This window comes from Parambassis ranga, chromosome 4 (assembly GCF_900634625.1).
Source record: "Parambassis ranga chromosome 4, fParRan2.1, whole genome shotgun sequence".
Classification (NCBI taxonomy): domain Eukaryota; kingdom Metazoa; phylum Chordata; class Actinopteri; family Ambassidae; genus Parambassis; species Parambassis ranga.
In genome coordinates this window covers 21,304,006-21,327,833 of record NC_041025.1, presented here as the reverse complement: position 1 = coordinate 21,327,833, position 23,828 = coordinate 21,304,006, and the positions used below count along the sequence as shown (strand labels likewise).

At 42.4% G+C, this 23,828-nt stretch overlaps 1 protein-coding gene across 4 annotated transcripts in view; it reads left to right on the top strand.

Moving 5' to 3' along the window:
* The window catches only part of lrp8 (low density lipoprotein receptor-related protein 8, apolipoprotein e receptor), a 140,979-nt gene that overhangs the window by 116,264 nt on the left and 887 nt on the right, over positions 1-23,828 (top strand). Inside the window, exons 11-18 of one of the 4 annotated variants that reach the window (XM_028403283.1) lie at positions 1,523-1,747; positions 3,195-3,313; positions 4,627-4,766; positions 10,344-10,485; positions 13,067-13,219; positions 14,016-14,441; positions 18,374-18,442; positions 22,461-22,633. In XM_028403283.1, the coding sequence (XP_028259084.1) occupies positions 1,523-1,747; positions 3,195-3,313; positions 4,627-4,766; positions 10,344-10,485; positions 13,067-13,219; positions 14,016-14,441; positions 18,374-18,442; positions 22,461-22,633 (1,447 nt within the window). Of the gene's footprint in view, positions 1-1,522; positions 1,748-3,194; positions 3,314-4,626; positions 4,767-10,343; positions 10,486-13,066; positions 13,220-14,015; positions 14,442-18,373; positions 18,443-22,442; positions 23,126-23,828 lie in introns of those variants that run through there. The other 3 variants (XM_028403282.1, XM_028403281.1, XM_028403280.1) reach the window with 3 other exon arrangements.

Genomic DNA, 23,828 nt, shown 5'->3' with positions numbered 1-23,828 from the left:
ATATGTCAGGACATAAGGATCCATCTGACGTTCCCAGGAGGGAATAAGACACAATTCTTAATTCAATCAGTCTACAAATGTTTCCTTCGAAGGACACAGCCCCTCACTTCAGACTTTTTTAATGTTTAGAGAGCCACCTGACCAACCGAGTGTTTGAGGTGTGATAAACAGTGAAGACGTTATCTTGCTTTTTAGCTAAATAGCTGCCGAGTTGTGTACACAAAAGATAGCAGCTAAAGATCGTGTGTTCTGTTCGGTACAGCCTACACGGGCATCGTACTCTCAGTGAGGGACTTTTTCTTTCTGATAAGTTTTGATTCACTCTCACCGTGATAATGTGGCTTTTCCAGGCTAATTCAGAGTGATTAGCAGGCCTCGGGTCGATGACTTGTTAACTTCTCCCCATGATGGAGATGTCTGTTGCAAACAACAAGTACATCCAATTAAAGATGCAATCTGCTCAGTGGTTGTGGACTCATCTGTCTTCGTCTCATTCTTCACTGCAGCCTGTGGACTCCGTTCATCCCTCCAACCTGCTCATCCTGGAGTTTTTTCAGCTACATTTGCAGTGAATGAATCCAATAGTCTGCGAAGTACATATTTGTAATGTGAAGTATCTGCATAATAACATTAATAGTTCCGTGCTGCTGTACGGTTCCTCTCTGTTACTCTAGACAAACAGTAGAGTTAAGTTAACAAAGGAAAAAGCTTTCAGTGTGGTGTCAGACTGAAATTCCAGGTTTTTTTTATTATTTTTTTTTAATCTACATAAACACAAGAGACTTCATCCACTTTACCCTCGTTCTAATTTGCCCCCTGAGGGACAGACAGGTGTTGGATCCTTATTAAAAAAAAACTGGGACAAGAGAGGAACATTAGATTATCTATCAACGTAACACAGCAGCAGCAGCGGCCTCCACCACATTTGTACAAAGACTGAAGATGTCTGTGGTGGCAAACGGTAACAAAGTCAATTAGCAAAACAATCTGCTTCCAAGTCCCAGCTTCATCCGTCTTCACCTCACCTCTCTCTCTCCAACCAGCCCTTCTCCTTCAGTTAAGATTCTCCTCCCGTTCATACCCCTTCATCCCCAACATGTGGCAGCAGGCTGTAAACATCAGCCCTCAGTAAACAACACGTTCCACTGTTAAGAAACAAACTGAGGAAAGAGGAAATGAAAAGAGGAGTAAGTGAAAGCAAGAGACACAGGGAGAAAGTGACAACAGACAAAGAGGGAAGTTGTTTTGTATGCTGCTGATAGATAAAGACAGACTCATTCTCCCAGGGAGGTGCTGTTTGGTGGTAGCGTTCAGGTTATTAGGTGTCGAGTTTAGGTGTCCATCACACCCAAATAGAGTGAAAATGTCCTCGATTTCTAAAGCACACACAAATCTCGGAAAAGAAATGAAGCCTGGCAGACAACAAAACAACTTTTTTCGTGATAAAAAGTCTCCATTTTTTTCTTCTACTTCCTAAATTATTAAACATTTCCTGACACACTTCTTCTGTTCTCTTCACCAGTGCTTACATCAACAAGGCCAGTGATTCATCGCAGCAGGTGACGCTCATCGACTCGCTCCACTCCCCAGAGGGCCTGGCAGTCGACTGGGTCCACAAGAACATCTACTGGACCGACTCGGGCAACAAGAGCATTTCTGTCGCCACGGGAGATGGCAGGAAGAAGAAGGTGCTGATAAACACGGAGCTGAGCGAGCCGCGGGCCATCGCAGTGGACCCGCACCAAGGGTGAGTCGTGCACAGATGGACAGAGCAAGAGAAGGCAGAGAGAAAAGGAGAGCGAGTCGTTGTTATTCCCCGTGTAGCGGGAAAGCAAAAGTTGGCCTAAAAGAGTTCGCTGCACCACAGCAACACTATTTGAAGTGCTGAACCCATCTGTTAGATTAAGCAGTTTAACAATTATTTGGAGACACGATGTGACTCTTTGTCTTCTCTTCCTGCCTCTTTCTCTTTGTCTCGGATGTGTTGAGTTCCCCAAAGGAATCTTTTCACAGCTAGACTAGCATGAAATACATGCAAATGAAGCCAAGCGTTCACAGGTTTCTCATGGACACACACACACACACATTCAAACAGGGTCCCAGTTTCCAGTACCTGCTGTTTTGCACAGTGTCTAATTTAATTTTGTGCCTTTTGAGATCTGCTTCAAAAGCAAAACTGTATAATTTTGTAGAAAAACTCAAGATACAGTAGAAACAGTGACAGATGGGAACATTGGTCTGACAGTCATAGACTGTATAAAAGAAGTGCACATGTTTTACACTGCACTGTTTTTAATGGCCAGAGGGATGACTCCAATTCTTCGTTTAGTTCAAGTGTAATTGTACAAAAATCTCTGAGCAAATTACCGGATTTCTCACTTTATGATATATTGTAATGAGTTAAGGGTCTAATGGCCGGTTTGCACTGTGCGATTTTGGCCTGCAACGTAGGAGAATCGTGGAGATATCTGTGGTCGTGGCTCTAAATCGGTGGTCTTACGTCGCGCTGTGTGACAGGTTCCACGGCGGCTGTTGTCAGCGTCTTGCGACCAAAGACAAGCTGAGATTAAAATCTAGCGGTGTCAGAAATTTAGGACGACTGTCTCACAGTGTGACAGCTACTACGACCTGTCACCCTGCATCTTCCTCCTCCTCGCATGTTGATGTACGACGTAACCTGTGATCACCTGCGATTCAGTGAATGGTCATCGTACAATCTGCACACATCAAACTTGACTTCGTACCAAAGTTTATTAGATCCACGTCGTGTAGTGAGTCATGCGATGGTCTTATAAGATTGCCAAAAATCACACAGTGTATAAAGGCCATTAAACAGACACGTCTGAGGCTGAAAATGCATTTTATGTTGGCTCCAAAGAGTCAAGCCATGTTTAAATATCCAACTTTACAGCGGAAAGAAACCTGTTTATAGCTTGGTACAAAAACTGGTTTGATATATTTATTTCCCTTTATTACAACTGTAAAGGTTTGATTGGTTTGCTCCATTGGGATTAAACTTTATTAAATGCCTGGCCACTTTGAGTGATCTCGTCTGCCTCCAAAAGATGGGAGTGGCCAAAACCTAAAGGCTTGCCTTCATCCACTTCCTCATCAGTCATAATGTCGCACATTAAAACGTCCTCACCGCTCCTAAATGAATGTTGTATATAAACTGCCTGTGTACTTTCCCACAGATTCATGTACTGGTCAGATTGGGGAGGTCAGGCCAAAATCGAGAAGGCTGGCATGAATGGAGTGGACCGACAAGTCCTGGTGTCTGAACATATTGAGTGGCCCAATGGAATCACGCTGGGTAAGAAAAACATGTGACTCTGAGCCTGCTGTATATGGCTCCTTGTTAGAATGCACACAGAAAAATCAGCTGCGGAGGCATTTTTAATGTCTCAAGTTAATTCAACACACAAAAAGCACAGATGGAGGGAAACACACAGAGACAAACAGCAAGAGTCGAGCAAAGAAAATAGTCTTGGGGTGCCGCGGCCCGAGTAGTTCTTATTGTTATAGCTCAGTTTGTGTCTGGCTCTCATCAATCAAGCCAGGCGAGCATGGCCCTCCGAATTAATAAGCCAGACGCTCTGTGCTGTCGATACCTCCCATCATCCCTTTCAACTCCCTACGCAGCGCCAGCCAATTTCTCTCAGCTGCCCTTGCCTGAGGAGAAATAGAAGCACAGAGTTGCCACACTCTCTGTGGAATTGAGGTGTCGCTGCATCTGTATGAAAACAAATTATTTTTTTTTAGAATGAGAGAGTTGGCCAGAGTTGCACTGCGCTGCTGTGGGAGAAGGGGTTGGATTATTTTCCCTTTGGTCAATGAATTCATACAGAGCAGCGATTGTCAGGAGTCAGGAGAGGTGAATGAAAATTACTGTGTGGTTTTTCTGTTACTAATGTTAATTCGATTACTTTTTTAACTCTGAAAACTCTCCTGAGCAACAACATTATTCGAGTCTTCCATTATTTTGTTATTTGTGTTCAACAGAGGGTTAAATCGTTGAACTAGTTATACAAACTAAGCAACCACAGAATAAGTGTTTTAATTACTTTCTTAAGGTGAAGTGTTGACATTTTTAGAACTTTTTATAAATATACCCTCTCAAGTCATATGCACAATTTGCATAATCTTCTAAGTGTGGTGTTAGAAGCTGGTAAAGGGAAAGTCAGCCCGTGTGTCCTTTGCTGTCAAATTCAATGCAATCTGTAAACTTTCAAGCTAACAACACTGCAGCCCATAGCAAGGGCAGAGAAAATGATGAAATGTAAGCAGTGCTGTGGACCCGTTCCTGCAGTGTTATAGAATTGTAAAACAGCATAGTCTTCCTTTACAATAGGTCCAGCAAGACTAATGAATTTGCTGAAGGGCACGTATATTTTCCCCCGGCAAAGAAGTCAAGCGGCAATATTACAATCACATCTGTGTTTTCTCAGCACAGGGCCTCAGCCGTCATGTCAAAGAAGATTGATGGTGTAGCTACTGGGCCATTACATTCATATACCTCTCACCCTGGGCCTTTTCTCTTTCAGTGACCTCTCCCTCCTTTCTTTCTCTCTCTCTCTTTGGTTTTGTTCTTTCTTTCTCTCCCTCCCCTCCACTGCATCTTCTCAGACCTGTCCAACAGGCGTCTGTACTGGGTGGACTCCAAGCTGCACCTGCTGTCCAGTGTGGATCTGAATGGGGACAACCGCAAAGTCTTGCTGTCCGACCAGCACCACCTCGGACACCCCTTCGCCCTCACAGTCTTTGAGGTATGAGAGCTGAGATTAAAGTCTTTGGGCCCTGAGACAGAGCACACTGATTCACACTGAATGTTGCTGCGTAAAGCCAAATTCACTGCTTGGTGAATAATGACAGATGATGAATCTTGACAGAGGTGTATCAGAAAAGGAGCAGCCATCACTAGTCAGAAGCCACAGAGTTTCCTTATGCAGCATTTGAATCCATGAAACACTGTTTTTGTTGTCTGGTAAAATGTAGTCAAATCCAATAATATAAGAGAATAAAATTCATTTCCCAACAGCTTGCTTGAATAGCATAAATAAAGCTGAGCACCATACTTCAAAAGAGGAACTAATGCCCTTGATATTTTATTTACCTTTCTGGGACTTGGCATGGATTTTCAGGCAGTGTTTGTAGGAGGTCTCTACTGTACCTGAAAGGCAAACAAGATGCTAACAGCCTTATGTGACCTCCAAAAGATACTGTACAGGAATAAAAAACTGGTCTACGCTCACTTATCTCTGCCTCGTGGGTGACAACTCTCGTATCTTACTTGTGTGGTTGTAGCTTCAGGTTTATGATGGTGTTTTAAGTAAGACTTGTTCGTATTTGGCAAAGTTCCTTGTCAGAGATGAGAGAATAAAAATACTGAGTGATTTGATGGTGTAACAAGCACACACTGGTGTTTCCAGGTAGGAGGTAAGACGAGTGTGTGGGCTTGAGAAGTTGAGGAAGAGAGATGAGTCAATGAAAGACTATTGACTGACTGAGAGACGGAAAATAAGTGGAGATGTTTCAAAGGTATAGTAGCACCATAAACCAGGAGCAGGAATTATCGTTGCACTCACTGAACATAGAGAGTACAGCAGTCGATAAAACTAATTTGTGTGCATTTATTGAGGTGTCGGTGACTCGGTGTGTTATAGCCCATCAAGTGTAAATGGTATGGATGGTTGAGAAGAGAACCAGAGGCGAGAATAGCAAGGATGATGGTGTGTCGTCTCCAGTCCTCTCCATGCTGCGCACACTGTGATGCAAAGAGAAGAGGAGACATCCATCATATCCAGCCGAGAGCGGGTGCACACAGGAAGCAGTGAAAGTTCAACCTTCGGAGATTAATAGCCCTCAGCTCCTCTGGTCTTTGTTTTGTTCTGGTCGTGATACAAACCGAATTAAAAATCCTTTAGCAGTGCAGGAGGTTGTCCTGGTCCCACCAGACCGATAATGGAAAGTTTGTACATCACCTGGTTCGAGTGGTGATCTGGAACATTGAACCATTTTGTCCTTTGAATTCATTTGGGCTCTTCTTGGTGATGTGTGCGAGCAGCAGTGTAATGCTTTAGGTTAGATAAATGTCTGCCAGTGAAAGCGCTCCACAGGAAGAGATAGACTTCTTGCTTGGATCGGATCGGGTCCTGATGTGATGTTACTGAGTTATATGTGGAAAAATGGCCGATCATCTCTCTAAATTCAAAAGGATTACAGTCTTCTCTATCACTGTGTTTTCTCCGGGTCGCTCTGTTGAGCGTGTGAGATATGAATAAGATGTAAGTGTGGTCTCTGACTTATCTCATGTGATACACAGTGAATGTTCCATGTTAATCCAGCCGGCTGTATCGTCTGTACACTTCACACTGGTTCTGCTTTGCTGATGTTTCTTCTTAACGCTGCAGAGGAACGACGCAGGGCTCCTATATCAAAGTCTGAACATGCACGCAGCACAGACGCACACTCAGAAACCCTCCCAGTCAGCGTCCACCCCCTGCCGCACACCAAGCCCCGAGGAGATGTAGATGGCAGGGGCTTGCAGAGAGTAATGTTTTCTCTTTCTCAAGCTTTAGTATCATTGCATTGCATTTTATCCCCTCTAGAGAGGATAAAGAAGAGGATGAGATGGGTTTAGGATGAAGGAGGACAGGGGGTGGTGATTGAAGCACTTGAAACTGATATAGTGGGAAAGAAAGAGAATAATGACTGTAGGGTACCTATTTGACCTTTTGCCATAAGTTCATGTCCACAGGGCCAATTAAGAATATTTGTACAGTCTCCTATTATGATTGGTTTCCCACACAGACTATATATAACTATGGACAAAGTCTGATTTCCATTCAAACGTGAGGATTGGTATCTTGCAGCACACACACTTTATAACAAGTTGCTTAGGTTGCAAGATGTTTAACACTTGTGAAAGCATCAGGACAAAAGTCAAAGAAATATGTTTAGACTTGAAAACAAGGATTGTTAATATATACAAATCAGGAGAAGGATAGATGAGTTTATCAAAGAACTGGTGTTAGAGGAGTCATCAAAAGGTTTAAAGAGAGTCAAACAGAGACTGGCAGAGGCAGGAAGAGAAACACGTGGAAGGTTCTGGAGGGAAAACTAGTGAGAGATGTGACTAAAGAGCCAAGAAAATCTGCAGAGACACCAGTAAATGACTTAGCAAAGTCAGGAACTGAAGTATTAGAGAAGACAGTGACTGGAGTCCTGCACAGGAATGGACTGCCAGACTGGAGACAGAGCCCACAGACTGGAGTCTGCTAGAGACCACCTGGAGACAGCACACAGACTGGAAGTCATTTGGTCAGATGAAGCTAAACTAGAACTCTGTGCTCACAGAGATGTTGTCTTCATGTGGAGACAGAAAGAAGAGGAGAACTGGGTTCATACAGTCAAACATGGTGGTGGCAGTATGATGCTGTGAGGAGGATTCAGTCAGTCTGGAACTTCTCATGACAGGGGGTATCATGAAAAAAGAATCTGGATATCTTACAAAAAAAAGCAGTCTGCAGCAGTCTGGGTGTTCACTGCTCTTCATTTTCTCTTCTAACATGACAACAACCTGGAGCATTCAGTATGTCTCTTCTAGTGAAAATCCACCTCCGGGAGAGCAAAGTGACTGACTGACTGACCTGCACAAAGTCCTGACTGAATCTGATCTGATTGAAAATCTGTGGGGTGAACTAAAGACCAGGGTCCATGCCAGGATGGTCACACTGTCTCGCCAGAGGTAGCGTACACGCTGAACAGGTCTCGCAGGGCTGTAAGATAATGTAGGCTAAAATACTAAAACAGTATGTTTGGAATGTTGTGTCAGAATTTATTTGCTCTATTAAACAAAACATGGGGAATATAGAAAGGGGGGCTAGTCTAATTTTTACATTAACTATTTTCATATTAGTTTTTGATTCTTCCACATGGGCTTTTTTTGTTACCCCTGGAGGTTGCTGCTTGGTTTCCAACAAAGCCCAGATTAATTTTTCATAACTGGGGCAATTAAGGCAAAGAATACAAATCCACTTCCCCCCAAAAATGAAAGGTTTTAAATTGAAGTGAGCTGGCTTTGTTTGAGCTCATGACATCCAAGCATGCAGGAGGCTCGTCAGGCTGAGAGGCTGAGACACACACAGCTTTGACTGATGTGATACTGTGTGTGTGTAAGTCCTGGCCCTGCATCCTTCAACACATGAAAGTTTCACCTTGATCCTGTGATGATGAGCACTGCCCTCCTCATGTTTGCGTTGCTGTTTGAAGCATACAAGGTCAGAAGAAAATGACATGATGCAGAGATTGACAGTGGAGAAAGTGAAAAACAGAGATGGAAAGAGACATCCACATCAAAAGATAGAGAGAGAGAGAGAGAGAGTGGAATGATCGCTTCGAGTATTGTTTTATCAGCAGGGCTGATATTTGTCTTTCATTGTTTCAGCACTGCTGTCATATGAGTAAAGGTTATCTGAATCTGAGCGAGGTGGGGGGGGGGCGATGAAGTGATAAAGAGCACAATGAGAGATGGAAAAACGGGGAAGGTGAGAGAAAGGTTAAACCAGCTGATAATCCGGCAGGAATGGAAAGCAAGAATAGCTGCTATGACTGAAACACACACACCTACAGGTCATCCTCTTTTAAGGGAACACCATGAAACCCATGAGGATTCTCACTGCAGCCCTCCTGTTTCCTCTCTCTTCTCCTCACCTCCTGAATTGTCTCTTCATTCTTTTTTAACCTTCTCATGATCCCAGCCTCTTTTTTTATCTTGCTATCATTTTCTGTGTTTTTCTTAATTGATGTGTTCCTGTGCAGACGGAACAGAGCAGTCTGTGGTTGCTGTGGAAACCGGGTGCCGTGACCACTTGTGCAGTGTATCGTGTTATCCTGTAGTATCACTAAAGAGAATTGTGAGGAGGTGTTAGAGAGAGGAGAGAGAGGAAGAGAAACAAAGAGGCCGAAATTGAAAGATGACAAAAGGATTGTGTAGCTGCTGTAAAAAGCGACTTTTTTTCTTTTTGTGCCGGTTTATCCACTGTGCGCGGAGAAGGAGCATACATCCCCTCCAAAAGATGCCAAACCTCTTCAGTCTCATTAAATTTGTTAAATGGCTGTTTATAATTAGGATGGCTAAAAATACAAACAGCAGTGAAAGCCGCCTCCTCGTTCTTCATTAGAAAAGCATCTTGTGTTTTTTTTTCATGTACTGCAAGGAGCTGTGCTGACATTTGACAACAAATATTCAAAACTCACATCCTCAGCAGTCTCTCAGCTAAACATTGACTCACAAAATATAAATCAGTCTGTTTAGATCTGCTTTTTTTGTGTAATCTAACTTCAATACACAATGTTCTACAGTATGTAAATTCAAATATGTGGAGTCTCAGAGGTGCTGGACTTAAAAATGAATTAATTTAGGCATCAAAACTCTCCCTATGTTGACACAATCTCTCACTAAAGAGCAGTGATTTTACTTGACTCAAGTAAACTGCTCTTGTTTTACACTCGAAGTGTGTTTCTATCAGCTTTTGTAGGGAGGAGCATTGTTCTCTGCAAAAAATAACCTAAAACAAAACTGCAGGATGTTTTTTAAGATACCCTTTCAACACCAAAAAGTTTGGAATCCTGGGTTTCCCAGCAGGGTTTCCTCCGACACACACTGTTTACCACATTTAAAAATGCATTTCATGTATTTTAAATGAGTCAAATGCTGTTGTATGCTGATGATGGTAAATGTTCTCCTGAGATGAGTTAGCAGTCGAGCATGGTTCACATGAAAAAGGAGTGTAGCTGAAAAACAAAACTCACTTCTTCATCCTGGTTAGTTCCATTTGTCCACACTTACACTAGTGCTTGTGAAATGAAACACTAACGTCCACTCAACATTTAAACCACAGAGCTAACAGCAGGGCTGCAGGAGTCTGCTGCTGAAGCTGCAGCACCCCCCCCCCCCAGTACATCACTGCTCGCCATCTTCTGGTGTGGTGTTCTCTGGATCGTGACCACTGAGGGTGAACAGTGTCAGTGGTGTGACATCAGTTTTTTGACCGTTGAATACATCATCCATATGAATTATATTTTACAACACTTACATTACTCGGGGAAGGTGGCCTTTCATCCATGAGTTTGAAGCAGGGTTCAAAACTGATGAAGCTGTTTGTAGGAGCCACAAAACGTCTTCAAGGAACTTCAACAAGTCCAGTTGCTCTGCTCCAAACCCTGGAGTGACAGCTGACCTGGATGACTGAGAATCTTCATCAACATAAGCTGGCCTTTGTTTTCCAGTTTATTCTAAATATATTCTAAATTCTAACCTGTCGTTCCCTCTTTTAATCCAGGACCGTATATACTGGACAGACTTGGAAGATGAGGCAATATACAGCGCCAACCGGCTGACAGGGAATGATGTGTCAAAGATAGCCATGCACCTCAACAACCCTCTGGACCTGGTGGTGTTTCATGAGCAGAGGCAGCCAAAGGGTAAGATGCAAAGAAACTCAGCCAATCATGACATGATATGACCTGGTGTAGGCTCTCAAGCAGCAACACTGATGAGATGAGGAGCCACAGGCTTCAACAGGCATTGATCATCGTCAAGCACTTTCACCCTAATCAGATGCACACCTGTGTGATTGTTTGCCTAGTGTTGGTCAGTATAATGAGTAGTGTGTGTGTGTGTGTGTGTGTGTGTGCAAACCAAAACAACAAATGGATCCTCACAGCATCACCCTGCATGCTAACAAAGCCAAAGGACCCACTTATTAAACCTGTCTGAAACAATAAACAAATAACCTGATGTGTGTGATTAGGCTGATGGTTGTGCTGAGCAGGATTGATGAATTCCCAAGATGAGTGTGTGTGTATGTCATGTGATAGTTAACACCTGTGTGTGTGTCGGTTTGTTTGACAATGTGTGCCAGCAATTTGTTTGTGCGGGTCTGTTCTCCTGCTTTGTTCTCTCTCCTCCTCTTGTCTGTGTGCCAGTGGGGAGCTAATTGCATTCTCTCATTAATAAATCAAGGGTTCTGCTCAAACAGATATCACAGAGTTGAGCATGTTTTCTCCAAAATGGCAACAAAAGCAAGACATGAAACAAGCAGGTCTAACAGGGCTAAATGAAGACCCCCTGAATGAACTCTGGCTGCCCTGTGGAGACAGCAGTAGCACTGATGAGTGCATTATTTGATGATATGCGACTTTAATTCATTAGCGATGCGTAAGGTCAACCTGATTTCACAAATCTATCCTTGTCTCTCTTATAGGCACCCAAAGTAAAGCCCCAATTAGGAATTTCCTGATCTCAAATGATGTCATAATGCTTCTCCACACACTCAAAAAAATGGCATGCGGTACTCAACATGTCTTTTTTCTCTCCTCTCCTCTGATCTTCTCTTTGTTGTGTCTTTTCTATTATTCTTTTTTTTTGGCCATCCAGCTGTGCTTTGAAGCTTACTGTAGGTTCCTACTGTAGACCAAAAAAAGAAAGAAACTGAAGCTGTACTTTAGAACAGCATCATACAGCATTCCTTATCTTCTGCTTCCCTTCCCCTATCGTCTTCTTTTTTTATCTATTTTCATTTATTTTTCATTTTCTCCTCATCCTCTTTCACCTTTCTGCCCTTTCTTCCATCAGTAGAATTATAAATGTGTTGTCATAATATGCAAGAAGAGTGTTTTTTTACTCTTAACTCATTCAGGGATTTAAACAGCACTTCCTATTACACGCTTGTTACAGTGCGATACTGTACATGAGGCGTGAATGCGTTCTCAGCTTATTAAAATCTCACTGTGTGTACTGACAGAGGTTGCCTCTCCTCCTGACGGGCTGATGATGCCTCTAATGTGCTGCTCTCTAAAGCTACATAACAAATCAGGAGGCAGAATCGACCGCGACCTGACCTAATTCTGCTGCTTTCCCACATGACGAGAGGAGCAAGATTTTTCCATGAGTCTGCTCCTAGGGTTGGGAAGCTACATGTAAATTTTTCATTTGGTTTCACAGATTAAAAAAAATAAAATAAGAGAGTTTAGTCACTCGTGCTTTAACCTAAGCACTAAAGTAGGCTAGGAAAAGTGCTGTGAGTTAAATATAGGTCCCTGAAATGTGCATGTGTTTCTGTAAGTACAAACATTTGCACTAATAATTATAATTATAATAAATAAAACTCTTTGGGATGGATATTTATTTCAGGGGTTCAAAAGTGTGTGTGTCTGTTAACATCCTGTGTTTGTGTGAGTGGTGGTTGAGTGGTGCTTGAATGTTTGTGGGTTTTTTTTTTTTTGCATAAATGAGAGAACTGTATGTTCCACTATCTCAGCTCACAGACTGATGTCCTGACATTTTTCTTAGGAATTCACTGCTGTGATTTGTAATTCATTTCATAAACAATGACCCCCACCCCCACCCCCACCGTGCTTCATCATTTTCTTTCTCCCTCATGGGAATTTAATGATCTCAAAAGATGCTGTAAAGCATCTCCACATATTCAAACATGGCGTGTACTGAGCACAGAGGGGATAAAGTTCTCAATGCAATTTATACCTCATTTATACCTACATCAAAGCATTTTGGTTTGTCCACAACAGCAGCGTTCTTCTTTTTGGAGAACATGCCCTTCACCTTGCTGCTCTGCACCCCGTGGTTGTTCAGCTGGTGGTGGAGTCATGAGAGGCCTTTCATTGCTCTGCCTGATCAGGTGGTTAGTTGTGAGAGCGTTTTCAGTCATTGAAATCTAACCTGTTAACTGCAGAGGTTGCTTTGTGACCATCCTTACACCCATAAGTAGAGCTGGATTTCGATGTGCACGATCAGTTTTTATTGTCTTTTATAAGAATGACGGAGGAAAAACTGGACCACACAAACCACGTCCAGCTCATTTTTTAATGTGCTTTGCTCAGTTCCAGTCTGTCGACCTCTGTGCTCCTCACCCTAACACTGACAGGAAAAGTTGAAACCACAAAAGATGAATGTTTTCTGTTTTCTGTGTCTGAACCGACAGTGTATATTTTTTTTACCCCCCCTTTTTAATCCTTCTTTCCTGTCTCCTTGTGTCCTTCCAAGCCCCTGACACCTGCAACTTAGGGAGCCTCCCTAACGGCGGCTGTGAGTACCTCTGCCTGAAGGCCCCTCAGATCACAGACCACTCACCCAAGTACACCTGTGCCTGTCCTGACGGCATGCAGCTCGGACCTGACATGAGGCGCTGTGCTGTGGGTAAGTCGGTCACGTGCTGAGTCAACGACGGTCTAGAGACACGTGTAATTAAAGGAAGTGTGCTGACCAACGTCACCTGAGATCTGCACAGCTGTAATCGCACTGACATGATCACCAGGCCGTAAGGATATTCAACTTATCTGGAGTTTCACCATCGCAGCACTAAGGCCACTTCATAATTGAATATTTATGAATGTCTATAAATACATTTTCAGCCTTAAACTTTTCAGTATATTAAGAGTTTCAATGTACATGAAGGGCCATGAGAACATGTCCTCTGACAGTATGAGCTGATGGACGCACTAATAGGTTATTCCACTGAATTGCTGACCTCATTTCACTGGCACAGCCTGTCCACCGCCTTTATTGAGTCACTACTTTAGTTGTACATGTTGTCATCCTTTGTACAGGTGAGGCAAAAGGAGCTGACACAGAGAAAAGGGAAAGCGAGCTGATGATGAAGTATGTAGGCCACCATTCAAAGAATCCCTTTGACAAGAGGGGGAGAATGGGCTTTAAATTCACAAACACATCCAGAGGAAGAAAGAGTGCACTTGCACTTTGGACTCCCTAATGTAATACAAATATTCTGCTGAGCACTTACAGGTTATGGTAAAATAACGTCCTGTTACTCTTGCTCACTGCTTTATTTTTTATTTGAAGCAGGCTGAACACAAACTAAGTATGTCAGACTAAACTAAAGTTGTTTCATTCGGTCGCCTTTATTGTGATTAAACACCTTAATTTCAGTCTCTGACATGTGATATGTGATTCTGTCCTTTTTTCCCTTTTACAGTTCGACCCAGGACGACCACAACAGCCGCCCCATCCACCACCACCACCACCACCACAACCACAGCAACAACAACAACCACCACCACCAGAGCAACCACAACTCCCCCCACCACCACCACCACAACAGCATCAACAAGCACTACAACTACTAGCACCACTGCTGCCACCACCACAACTCCACCTTCCACCACTACCAAAAGCACCACCACCACCTCTGCTGCCACCACCACACTCAGGTCCACCACGAGGCGCCTGGCGACTCCTCCGCAGACCTCCACCAGCACGCAGCGCCCGCATACTCGCGCCGCCACGAGTACAGAGACGACCAGTTTGAGCAGCAAGGGTCAGACGTCCACGCACACACCCTTGTTGGGCCCCGTTCCCAACAGCATTCAGAGAGAGAGTAACGCCAACCTCTCCCACAGAGGTAAGAGTCTCTTTTCTTCTGTCATCACCGCTGTTACCACCAGCCATTACAGCAGCAGGTAGCACAGTTTCCACCCTTCCTCCATCTACTGTATGATATCATGCACACACACACACACACACACACACACACACACACACACACACACACACACACACACACACACACACACACACACACACACACACACACTCACTACTGTATCTCTCGGTCTGTTTACTGTAACAAATGACAGTCTCCACTCTCCCCTTCCACCTCTCATCACTCACCCTCACTCTCTGACAGCTTCTTCTACTCCTCATCTTCCTCCCTCTCTCTCCTCTCCCCTCTTTAACTCTCTGAAACTGGCAGCATTCTTCATTCTTCTACCAATCAAGCTTTACTGTCGCGTGAAAAATACCACTTTACAGCAAAATACAACAGCAGGAACACTGGTTTGAAAAGCCACGCTGAGGCTTAAATTGTGTTTGGAAGCAGACAGAGATCCTTGATGACAGTACAGAGCAAGATTGATAAACCTGTGTGATGTGTATGTTTTCAGCTTTGGTTTATAGTCTTCTAATCTGTGCTGCATAAAGACATGAAGGCTGTGCCCATCGCTTTCAGGCCCCTAACCAGCCAGTTCACACGATGCTGATTATCAGCAGCAGATCAATTAAATGCAATAAAAATATCTCACAGTATACACACCCTCTTTACAGTAGACCAAGAAAATAGTTGTATAGTTTTAGATATGAAAGAAAGCCGGCACTTAAAGGAAGGATTACAGCCTGTGAACCAAGCCAGCCACTTCCATTGTTGAAGTAGGGATTCATGACATTGAATAGCTGAATGAATATTGAACTATTTTAATGCTCTGCCTCTTTAAATATTCAACTAAACACCTAAAGCGCAATTAAACCAGCATTCAGCTGATTGATGACAATGATGCTGTTTTCAGTGGTCGCCGTCCGATCGATCGGTGCCGAAAAGCCTCATCTACTCATAAATCTACAGACTTTTCACTGCGCCATGAGTACATGTTTGCATGCACTCATGGCGCAGTGAAAAGTCTGTGACTTAATGCCTTCAATGATACTTATAAAGTCACACATTTTCCACCTTGTTTCCAATTCTTGTAGAAAATTCAACTTAAGTTAAGGAATGCCAATGCTAAGCTACTGCAGACAGACAGCAGCTATACTAGCAGACAGTTTAAAAACCTCCACATGACAGACGTGTGTCTCTTTTATCAACATGATGTAATATAAAGTAATATAAAGAAAATATAAGGTAGTGTTCCTCCATCTTATTCACTGATTTTGAATCCAGTATCAGCAGATATCAGTGTTGTTAAGACAATATTGTTCATCCCTAGTTTTGAAGGAAGTCTCTATTATGTCTCTCAGACATAAGTTACTCTTGGTCACTCTCTTAGATCCATGCTGGGTTAGCTTAGCATTTAGCCACAGCTGATCACACCGGATGTGTGAGTAAAAACGATACATGCATTTTACAGTGTGTGTGTGTAATTACTCTCACTGCCATAAGAGGGGGTCACAAGCTCTACACTGTAGCTTTAATGTGTGTTTTTTGTTACTCATATTACATAAATAATCCCAGTTTTTTTAGGTGTGACAATTTTAAGTGGGTGAAATCTTCGTGCCTCAAACTTTTCAGATCTAAGACACAGAGTTCTGTTACTTCTTGAAGTAATTCAAGTGTTTGAATATTGTAGCTTTCTGCTCAGTGGAGAAGAAAATATGAATGAAAAAGAAGAAGCGAGCAGTGTTGTGCAGTAAGACTGCTGTTGTAACTGTATTCAGATTTTTTAGAGACAGCTCTTGTTATACTGAGAAACCAGAAGCGGGTTTTGAAGTTGAACAAGCTGCACAGAATGAGAGGAGAAGGCAGAGATGATGAAAGTGTGTGGATGTGTAAGTGAAATGAAGTGGAGGAGGAGGAGGACAGGGTCAATGAACGAGACAAAAGAACGAGGAGTAAAACTAAGAGTTGTTAAATAAAATACAGTAAAGAGGCCACAGAGAAGGACGAGTGAACACACAGCAAAGAGCAACATGACAGTCCAGTGCTTGAAGAGGAGGGCGGAGGTTTAGAAGCGACACTGTTGGGAGGGAAAACAGCATTTACAAGCATACAAGGAACGACGGGACGGAAAAGAGGCGAGACGGAAAGTGATTTTCTGAGAATTAAGGCGCATGCTGCATCACTTTAGGGGCTTTTTTTAAAACAAAGAGTCAAGAGCATGTCTCCTCCGGTCTCTGAAGTTCCTCCTCACCACCCCACAAGTGCTCCAGATGAGAGGTGGAGCAGACACAGATGAGAAAATGGGGCATGAAGAAGACGTGTCTCTGAACCCGCGGGCCGTGTGTTATCATTTTCAACTCAGTGCACACTGTCAGGTCTGCCAGCATCAGCTGTTACACGTGCGCGGCGATGGTGGAGCGAGTAAGAACCGGGAGTTTTAGGAACCGCAGATGAAAGATAAACAACAGCTGGTGCCCAAAGTTCATAATGCATCTGTGTTCTTATTAATTTTAACCGTTTCTCTTGATGCCTGCAATTATTTATCAGGGTTGTTTTTTTAGCAACGTTGGGCAAGACAAGAAAATCTTACTGTTAAGAAAGGGATTTACACATTTTCAAGAATGTCTTAAACACCATTCAGACATGTTCAATTTCTCATGTAAATCCACTGTTAATCTGCATGTAAAATGAGGCTTATATGCATGTAGTGCATAAACATACATTTACCAACACTCATTATTTGTTTTATTTTAGGTATGTAGGTTTAGCTATTTTTATTTGTTTTTATCTTCATTCTAGTCTTAAAATGCAAAAGAACATTTTTTTCTTTTGCATTTTCTTCCTCAATATTTCTTTTCTTTATTTATTTTTTGATTTTCACACTTTAAATGCATTTAAATGCATCATTCAAAGTCTTATGCAGACATTTTGGGCTTATTTTCATACATATATTTTGGCTGTTGCGGTCCTCCATAGAACAGCGAGTTCTTTTTGAAATTAAAATCCTTCCAACTATAATAGCTTAAATGAAATTGAGACTGTTTCTTCTTCTTCCTCACTCGCTCTTCTCTCGTCTTCACTTTCCAGGACTGCATATTTCATAACATCTTCTTTAATAAGATTCTTTTAATCCATCTTAGAACCCTTTGGATGTCAGTCAGACTTTAAGTCATTCACCTCTGCTGACTCAGGACTCCTTGCTGTCGTGTCGTGACTCTTCCTCTCTGTCATTGTGTGGTACATGTGTGTGTGTGTCTGTGCATTTAGGGTCAGTTCATGAGAATGTATGTGACTTAATTGTACGTCTCATCCGTCAGGTGCCATCTGTGCCTGTTTGTCATGCATCACGCTGCACAGTCTACAATCAGCCTCTCAGTATGCAGGGCCGGTGCTGCGGTCTCTTTGTTAATAGACTTCATTTTAGCCATCTGATCACACTCTGGCTAATGGCTAGCCCGATGCTAATAGGAGAGTTGGGAGCAGGATTAATGTTGGGGGTGAGAGGTGAAGGAGAGTGATGACACACAATAGACAGGGGGGGGGGGAGTCTCCCAACATTTGAACTGCTTATTGTTTGAATCCAGATGCAGTTTTGAATTATATTAATACAAATACTGATGCATTGCTTTCTAGATTTGCATCTTGCCCCTCTCTCTTGTATTAAACAGCATCTCATTGCATTTTTATAGCATCCCGGTGTGATTCATCCACATTTCATTTACACATGGTGTTAAAAAAAACAAGTCTGCCTTCTGAAATCAGATGGATTCTCTGCCCTTACATTATGCAAATATGCTCTTCCAGCATGATGCACAAAACTTATATTTCTCTCTAGCAAAGGGGTTTTTTGAGGTCAGGAAGTTTTTGCGTAGTTTGATTTTTTTTCTCTTCTTCTTCTCCCTCAGCTGCGAGTGATCACTACCTCATAGGTAACAACATCACCGTAGCTGTTCTGGGGATTGTCATTCCTATCGGTGAGTACTGCTGAATTCATTACTGTGTTGTTTTTGCCTTCTGCTTGCCTGCTTCTCCCTCCTGCTTGTTGCTTAAGTTTTGTGTATGTGGTGTTGTTAAATGTCTGGGCAGATGTGTATGTGTGTATTTGCATGTGTGTTATATCTCATTCTCATTTTTATAATAACTAGAAAAAGGCATTTCCTGAAGAAAATGATAAGTTTGATTGCTGCAGCTGAAGCGTTGCTTTGAATGCTGATGTGAAGGATTGCTCTAAATTGCTGCAGAATCAGAGCGATTCAGAGCTTTGTATGCCTCTGTGTGTCAGCCTGTCACCATGGTAACAGCAGAGGAGACCTCAAAAACAACTCCAACTTTGAGAGCCTGGCGTGCGGAAACGATTCGGAATTAGAAAATTCTGAATACAAGTTTGATAGAGCAGCATCTAATGAGCGTTTTAAGACTAAAATGGAGTCTGTAGCTTGAAATGTGTAGGAGGAGATACATTTGGCAGATGACCCTCGTTGAAGGGCTCTCTCATAGACTCCCATGTTAAAAATGACACCGAAATTGCTTAATATTTGAAAAACAACTTGAAGTTGACCCGGAATGTCCTCTATGAGATGAACATTTTGATAGTTGAATGGCTGAAATCGGTCAATGTATGCTGAAGATACACTGCGCCAAAAAACATACGGAAGAATAAAAAAGAAGAAGAAAGAGGGTGAAGAACAATAGTTTGCCTAGACGGCAATCAAACTAATTAAAACATATAAGCCCGACACCAGGCTCAGCTGTGAGGTCTGACTATAAAATGATATTTTAGCAATTGAGAAAATGTACTGAGCTGTGGTATTATCCAGCAATAGCCTCCTGGCCATACAGGCTACAAAAAGCCATTATATGGAAATAAGCCAGTCAGTCATAGCCAGGCCTTTGTAACATGCACATTATGTCATTATTAATGAGATCTGAGCAAATGGGAAATTCAGTTCATGTTTTGTCATCACACTTGACCAGCTGTTCTGACATTAAGCCCATGCACTGCAATCAGTCCAGAAGTTTGACCTATTTCTCTGGACTGAGTGGCAGACGATGGAAAAATGTCCAAATGTGTGACCTCAGAACAGACGTGGTTTTCTGTGTAGGGTTTTAAAAGCCGTCATGCTGTCTTCCACACTAATGTCTGCATGTAAAGAGAATGCAAGTTATCACAATTAAACCAGCTAAAGCAAAGTTAATTTATTCTATTAGCGCCGATTAAAATGAAAATCTAATTTTATGGCAATATTCCATACTTTGATGCCTAAACCATTAAAAAAGCTGAATGTGCAAATGACCTTACAGTCACAGCATATGCCACCAATCCAGATCTCTTTCATCCCTAAATATTGGGTACTTTGATAATTTATAGGCGCTCTAAAACCATTTTTTTCTTATTTCATTCCCAACAGTTAAGATATCAGCTCATTAAAACACCCCCCGGGACTGTTAACTCTTTCCTCTTCATCCTTCATTCTGTCCTTCTGTCATTCATCGCCGCCACAAATCCCTCCTCCCCATTCTGCTTTTTTTTTTTTTTTTTTTTGGCAGCTTTAAAACATTTAATTATTGTATGAGATCCACAAGGGCTGGATTTTTTCTGCCCCCCCCCCCCCCCACCCCCACCCTTCCACCCACTCACATCCACGCCCACCCACAGCTCCACGAGGGGAAACAGCCCGACAAGGATTATCAGTATTTAGCCAAAGTCAGTCTGCTATACTGCTCTCTAATTGGAGTAAAATTTTCAAAATGAGACAAGCAGTGAGCAAAAAAAAAAAACCAAAGGATTGGAGGATGTGGGGTTTCCAGCCCAGCCGCACAGGGATCTCAAGGGCCTATCAACAATAGTGCAATTAGACGGTGCTTCCATAGAGGATAACAACACATCAATGCATGCAGACACACACGTGTTTTTATTTCTCCTCCTTGACACACCTTCTTTAAGATTTGCCTCACTCCATACATGCACTATACACACACCCACACACAGGTCCTACAGGGCAGTTAGGCGCTATTGCTGATATGGTAATGAGATGAGAGAGAGAGAGAGAGAAAGACCGTGCTTATCTGAAATCCTCCAAACCCCTCTCCCTCTTCTTCTCTCCTCTCCATTCTGCTCTCATAACCCCATCCAAAAAACACCAGAGTCGGGCCGTCAGCAGATAGTGCTCAATTTTACAGCTCGGGCAAGTGCAAAATTATAAATCTTACCCCAAATGGAGCACCAGGATAATATTATGCTGATGACAGTTGAGCAACCTGCTGGGCTTTTATTCAGAAACAAGTGTCTAATCACCGGTTTCAGGCCCTGAATGCTACAAGATTTAATATTTAAAAAATCCCTCTGTGGTTCGGTGTTTGTGTTAGCATGGATTTGTGTGTGTGAGAATATGTTTTGCAAATGGGGTTTGTTTATAATATGTGTGGTGATGAATGCAGGCATTCATTGTTGTAAGTGGTGCGTTTGTGTATGTTTTTGATCATTCAGACTGAGATGTAATGGAATGAATGATTTACCAGCTCACTCTCTCAGAGACATGTGTAATTCCGTGTTGGTCCACAGCTCTGAATGTTATGGTTTCACAATGAAGGCTCAGAAAACATGAGATGCCTGCTGTGTGTACATGAAAGCAAACAGCAAGCTACAGTGACAAAGACCCACAGGGAACCGATCTTCTTGTGTGACCGCAGTCCTCAAACATGATCTTTGTATCTTCTGGCTAGTGTGGTAACAAAAAGAAGGCTCACCTTGCCGGGCTTCAAGCTATGTACTTGTTGCCAAACCACAAATGGTTCAGTGTAATCAGCATCCAATCAGCATCCAATCAATTTCAACTTGATAAACCATGTGTGTACATGGTTTGTCTGTCGAGCATCACTGATTACAACTGAGTCGGTGGTTCTTCTCTCTCTCGCTGTGGGATTGTGGGTAATCATCTCCCATGCTTATAGCCGACATCCGTGCAAGTGTATACTGCTCACTGTATCATTGTGACACGGATAGCAGTGAGTCCAAAAGCAATTGTGATATAGACAGTGAAAGTTGTCCACACATTAACTCTTTTGTATCATTTTTATATGAACATTTTTGGGTTGTGGAACAACTCTTTAAATTACTATTATTTCTTACGGGGAAATTCTTTACAAGCACATTTACAGAACGAATTATCCTCGCAAACCAAGGTACCACTATATATTACAACAATGTCTGTATGATCTGATTGGTTGATCTCACCTCATGATTGACAACGATAGACAGATGATTTATCCAATGACGAACCGCCCGGTCTTTACAAACTATAGTTTCTGAAGGCGACTGAACAGATGGTTCCGTTTAACAAACTGTCTGCTGCATCTCTCAGTTGTGGAGCTTCCATTATGAGATGAAAACATGGTGGATCATCGTAGCTGTTACACATCTTGATGAGAGACTGGGCTGATTTCAGGCAGTCTGAAGGCTCTTTGTTTTTGGCTTTCACAGATTTTCACTGAAGTTATTGAAGTGATTCTGATTCTGTAGGTTTTTATGCACTCATGCCTCCAACAATGAGGCTTTCTGAATGCTAGGAATAGTTTCTTTGCATGTTAGTGTTGAGGCACCACAATTAAGGATTCAAATGAATATTTATGGGTTTAATTGAATCATTAAAAACAGAACATTATTTAGTTAAAAGCCAGAATTCTGTAAAAAGTTGTGATATTTTTCCTTTAATTTAAATAAAAAGAGTGTTGCATTAATCACTTTTCGGTATAATATTATAATATAATTTACATTTTAAGGTTTTAGCTTGTATTTTTGGGGTAATTTTAGTAATCCCCAGATTATACAGAAATAATGATCCTTCAGTGGATGAAAGTGTGTGTGTGTGTGTGAGTGCTTAAAGCGCCGCTCTGTGTCCCCTGGGCTGTGTTAACGCTCCCGCCGTGTGTTGTTGTGTGTCTGTCTGTGTGTGTGTGTGTGTTAAACACATGCAGTCCCTATCCTTGCCACAGTGGTCATCGGATTGCTCTGCACCGGCGGGTACCTGGTTTGGCGCAACTGGCGGCGCAAGAACACCAAGAGCATGAACTTCGACAACCCCGTTTACCGCAAAACCACGGAGGACGATGACGACGAAATCCACATCGGGCGCCACAGCGAGTCCATCGGCCACGTCTACCCAGCAGTGAGTGGCAGCCACAGTCAGCCGTTCATAGCGCTTCCTCTAGGGGGCGGCATCACAGACAACAGCTCTCACTGGTACTCAGGGGCGCCCATGCTTTCCAGCGGCAAATGAGAGACCCCGCAGAGGCATTGTGGGATATTTGGGAAATGGGAGAATGAGTAAGGGTAAAAACCCGTTTGTTGTCGGCCTGGTTATGAAGAAAGAACCGGCTCGCACACGATCACATCTCATTTTTTTGCAGTAATCACTGAAAACATCAATCGTACACACAATACAAGCCCTTCACCACTGCACCATGGCCACTTCACTGTCAGCGACCATATTCATACAGTACATATGTCCTTGTCACCAACCTGCATCCCATTTATCTGTACGTTGTGTCAGTGGTTCTGGTTGTTGAAGTGTTTGTATTTCCCGAACAAAGCTCCCTACACAGAAGCAGCAAGTACAATTCTAAATGTGTGGCGCAGGGTAGCACGCCCATCAGAGAGGAACCGTGTGGAGGAGGAGGATTTTTGTTGCACAGGCTCTAATAATTACAGAAGTATTGATGCAAAGGAACTAGACTTTTTTTTAGTAGATAGACATGTTTCGTGTAAATAAATAAAGAGGGAGCACAAATCTGGGTGAAGGACAGTCAAACATTTTTAAGAATTTTCCTCGTTTCTCTACGCTGTAAAATAAAACCTTTGATTTTTACAGACAAAAAACTGGCAGCTGTGGTTGTGTGCAGAATTCTGGGAAAAATATAGTAAATATGTGCACGACTTCACAAGATCAAACAGTTGGAATTGAAAAAAGTCTTATAATGACACTTTTACATTTGCATGTAAATCTTAAAGACAGAATTGGTGTGATAGCAGCATGCCTATTCACTAAAAGAGGGCTGCTGCCTCTACAAGCTAACAACTAACTAACAACTAACTTTGTTTTTGTGACAGTGAAGTTTTGCAGAGATTTCATTTGGACAAAAGAGTTTGGTGTTTGGCCATTTTTCAACTTAAAAAAAAACAACAGATTTGTTTTTACAGTTTTAAATAGCCTGTTGATTCAGCATTGATTCAGAGAATCGATCATAGCCTCATTTTCAATAAAGTCCGGCAGCGGTGCCAGCTGCAACATGCAGTAAAATACACTTAAATCGAGTGCGAGTGCGTCATTAGGACACTTATGACATTTATTGGATCTATTTATT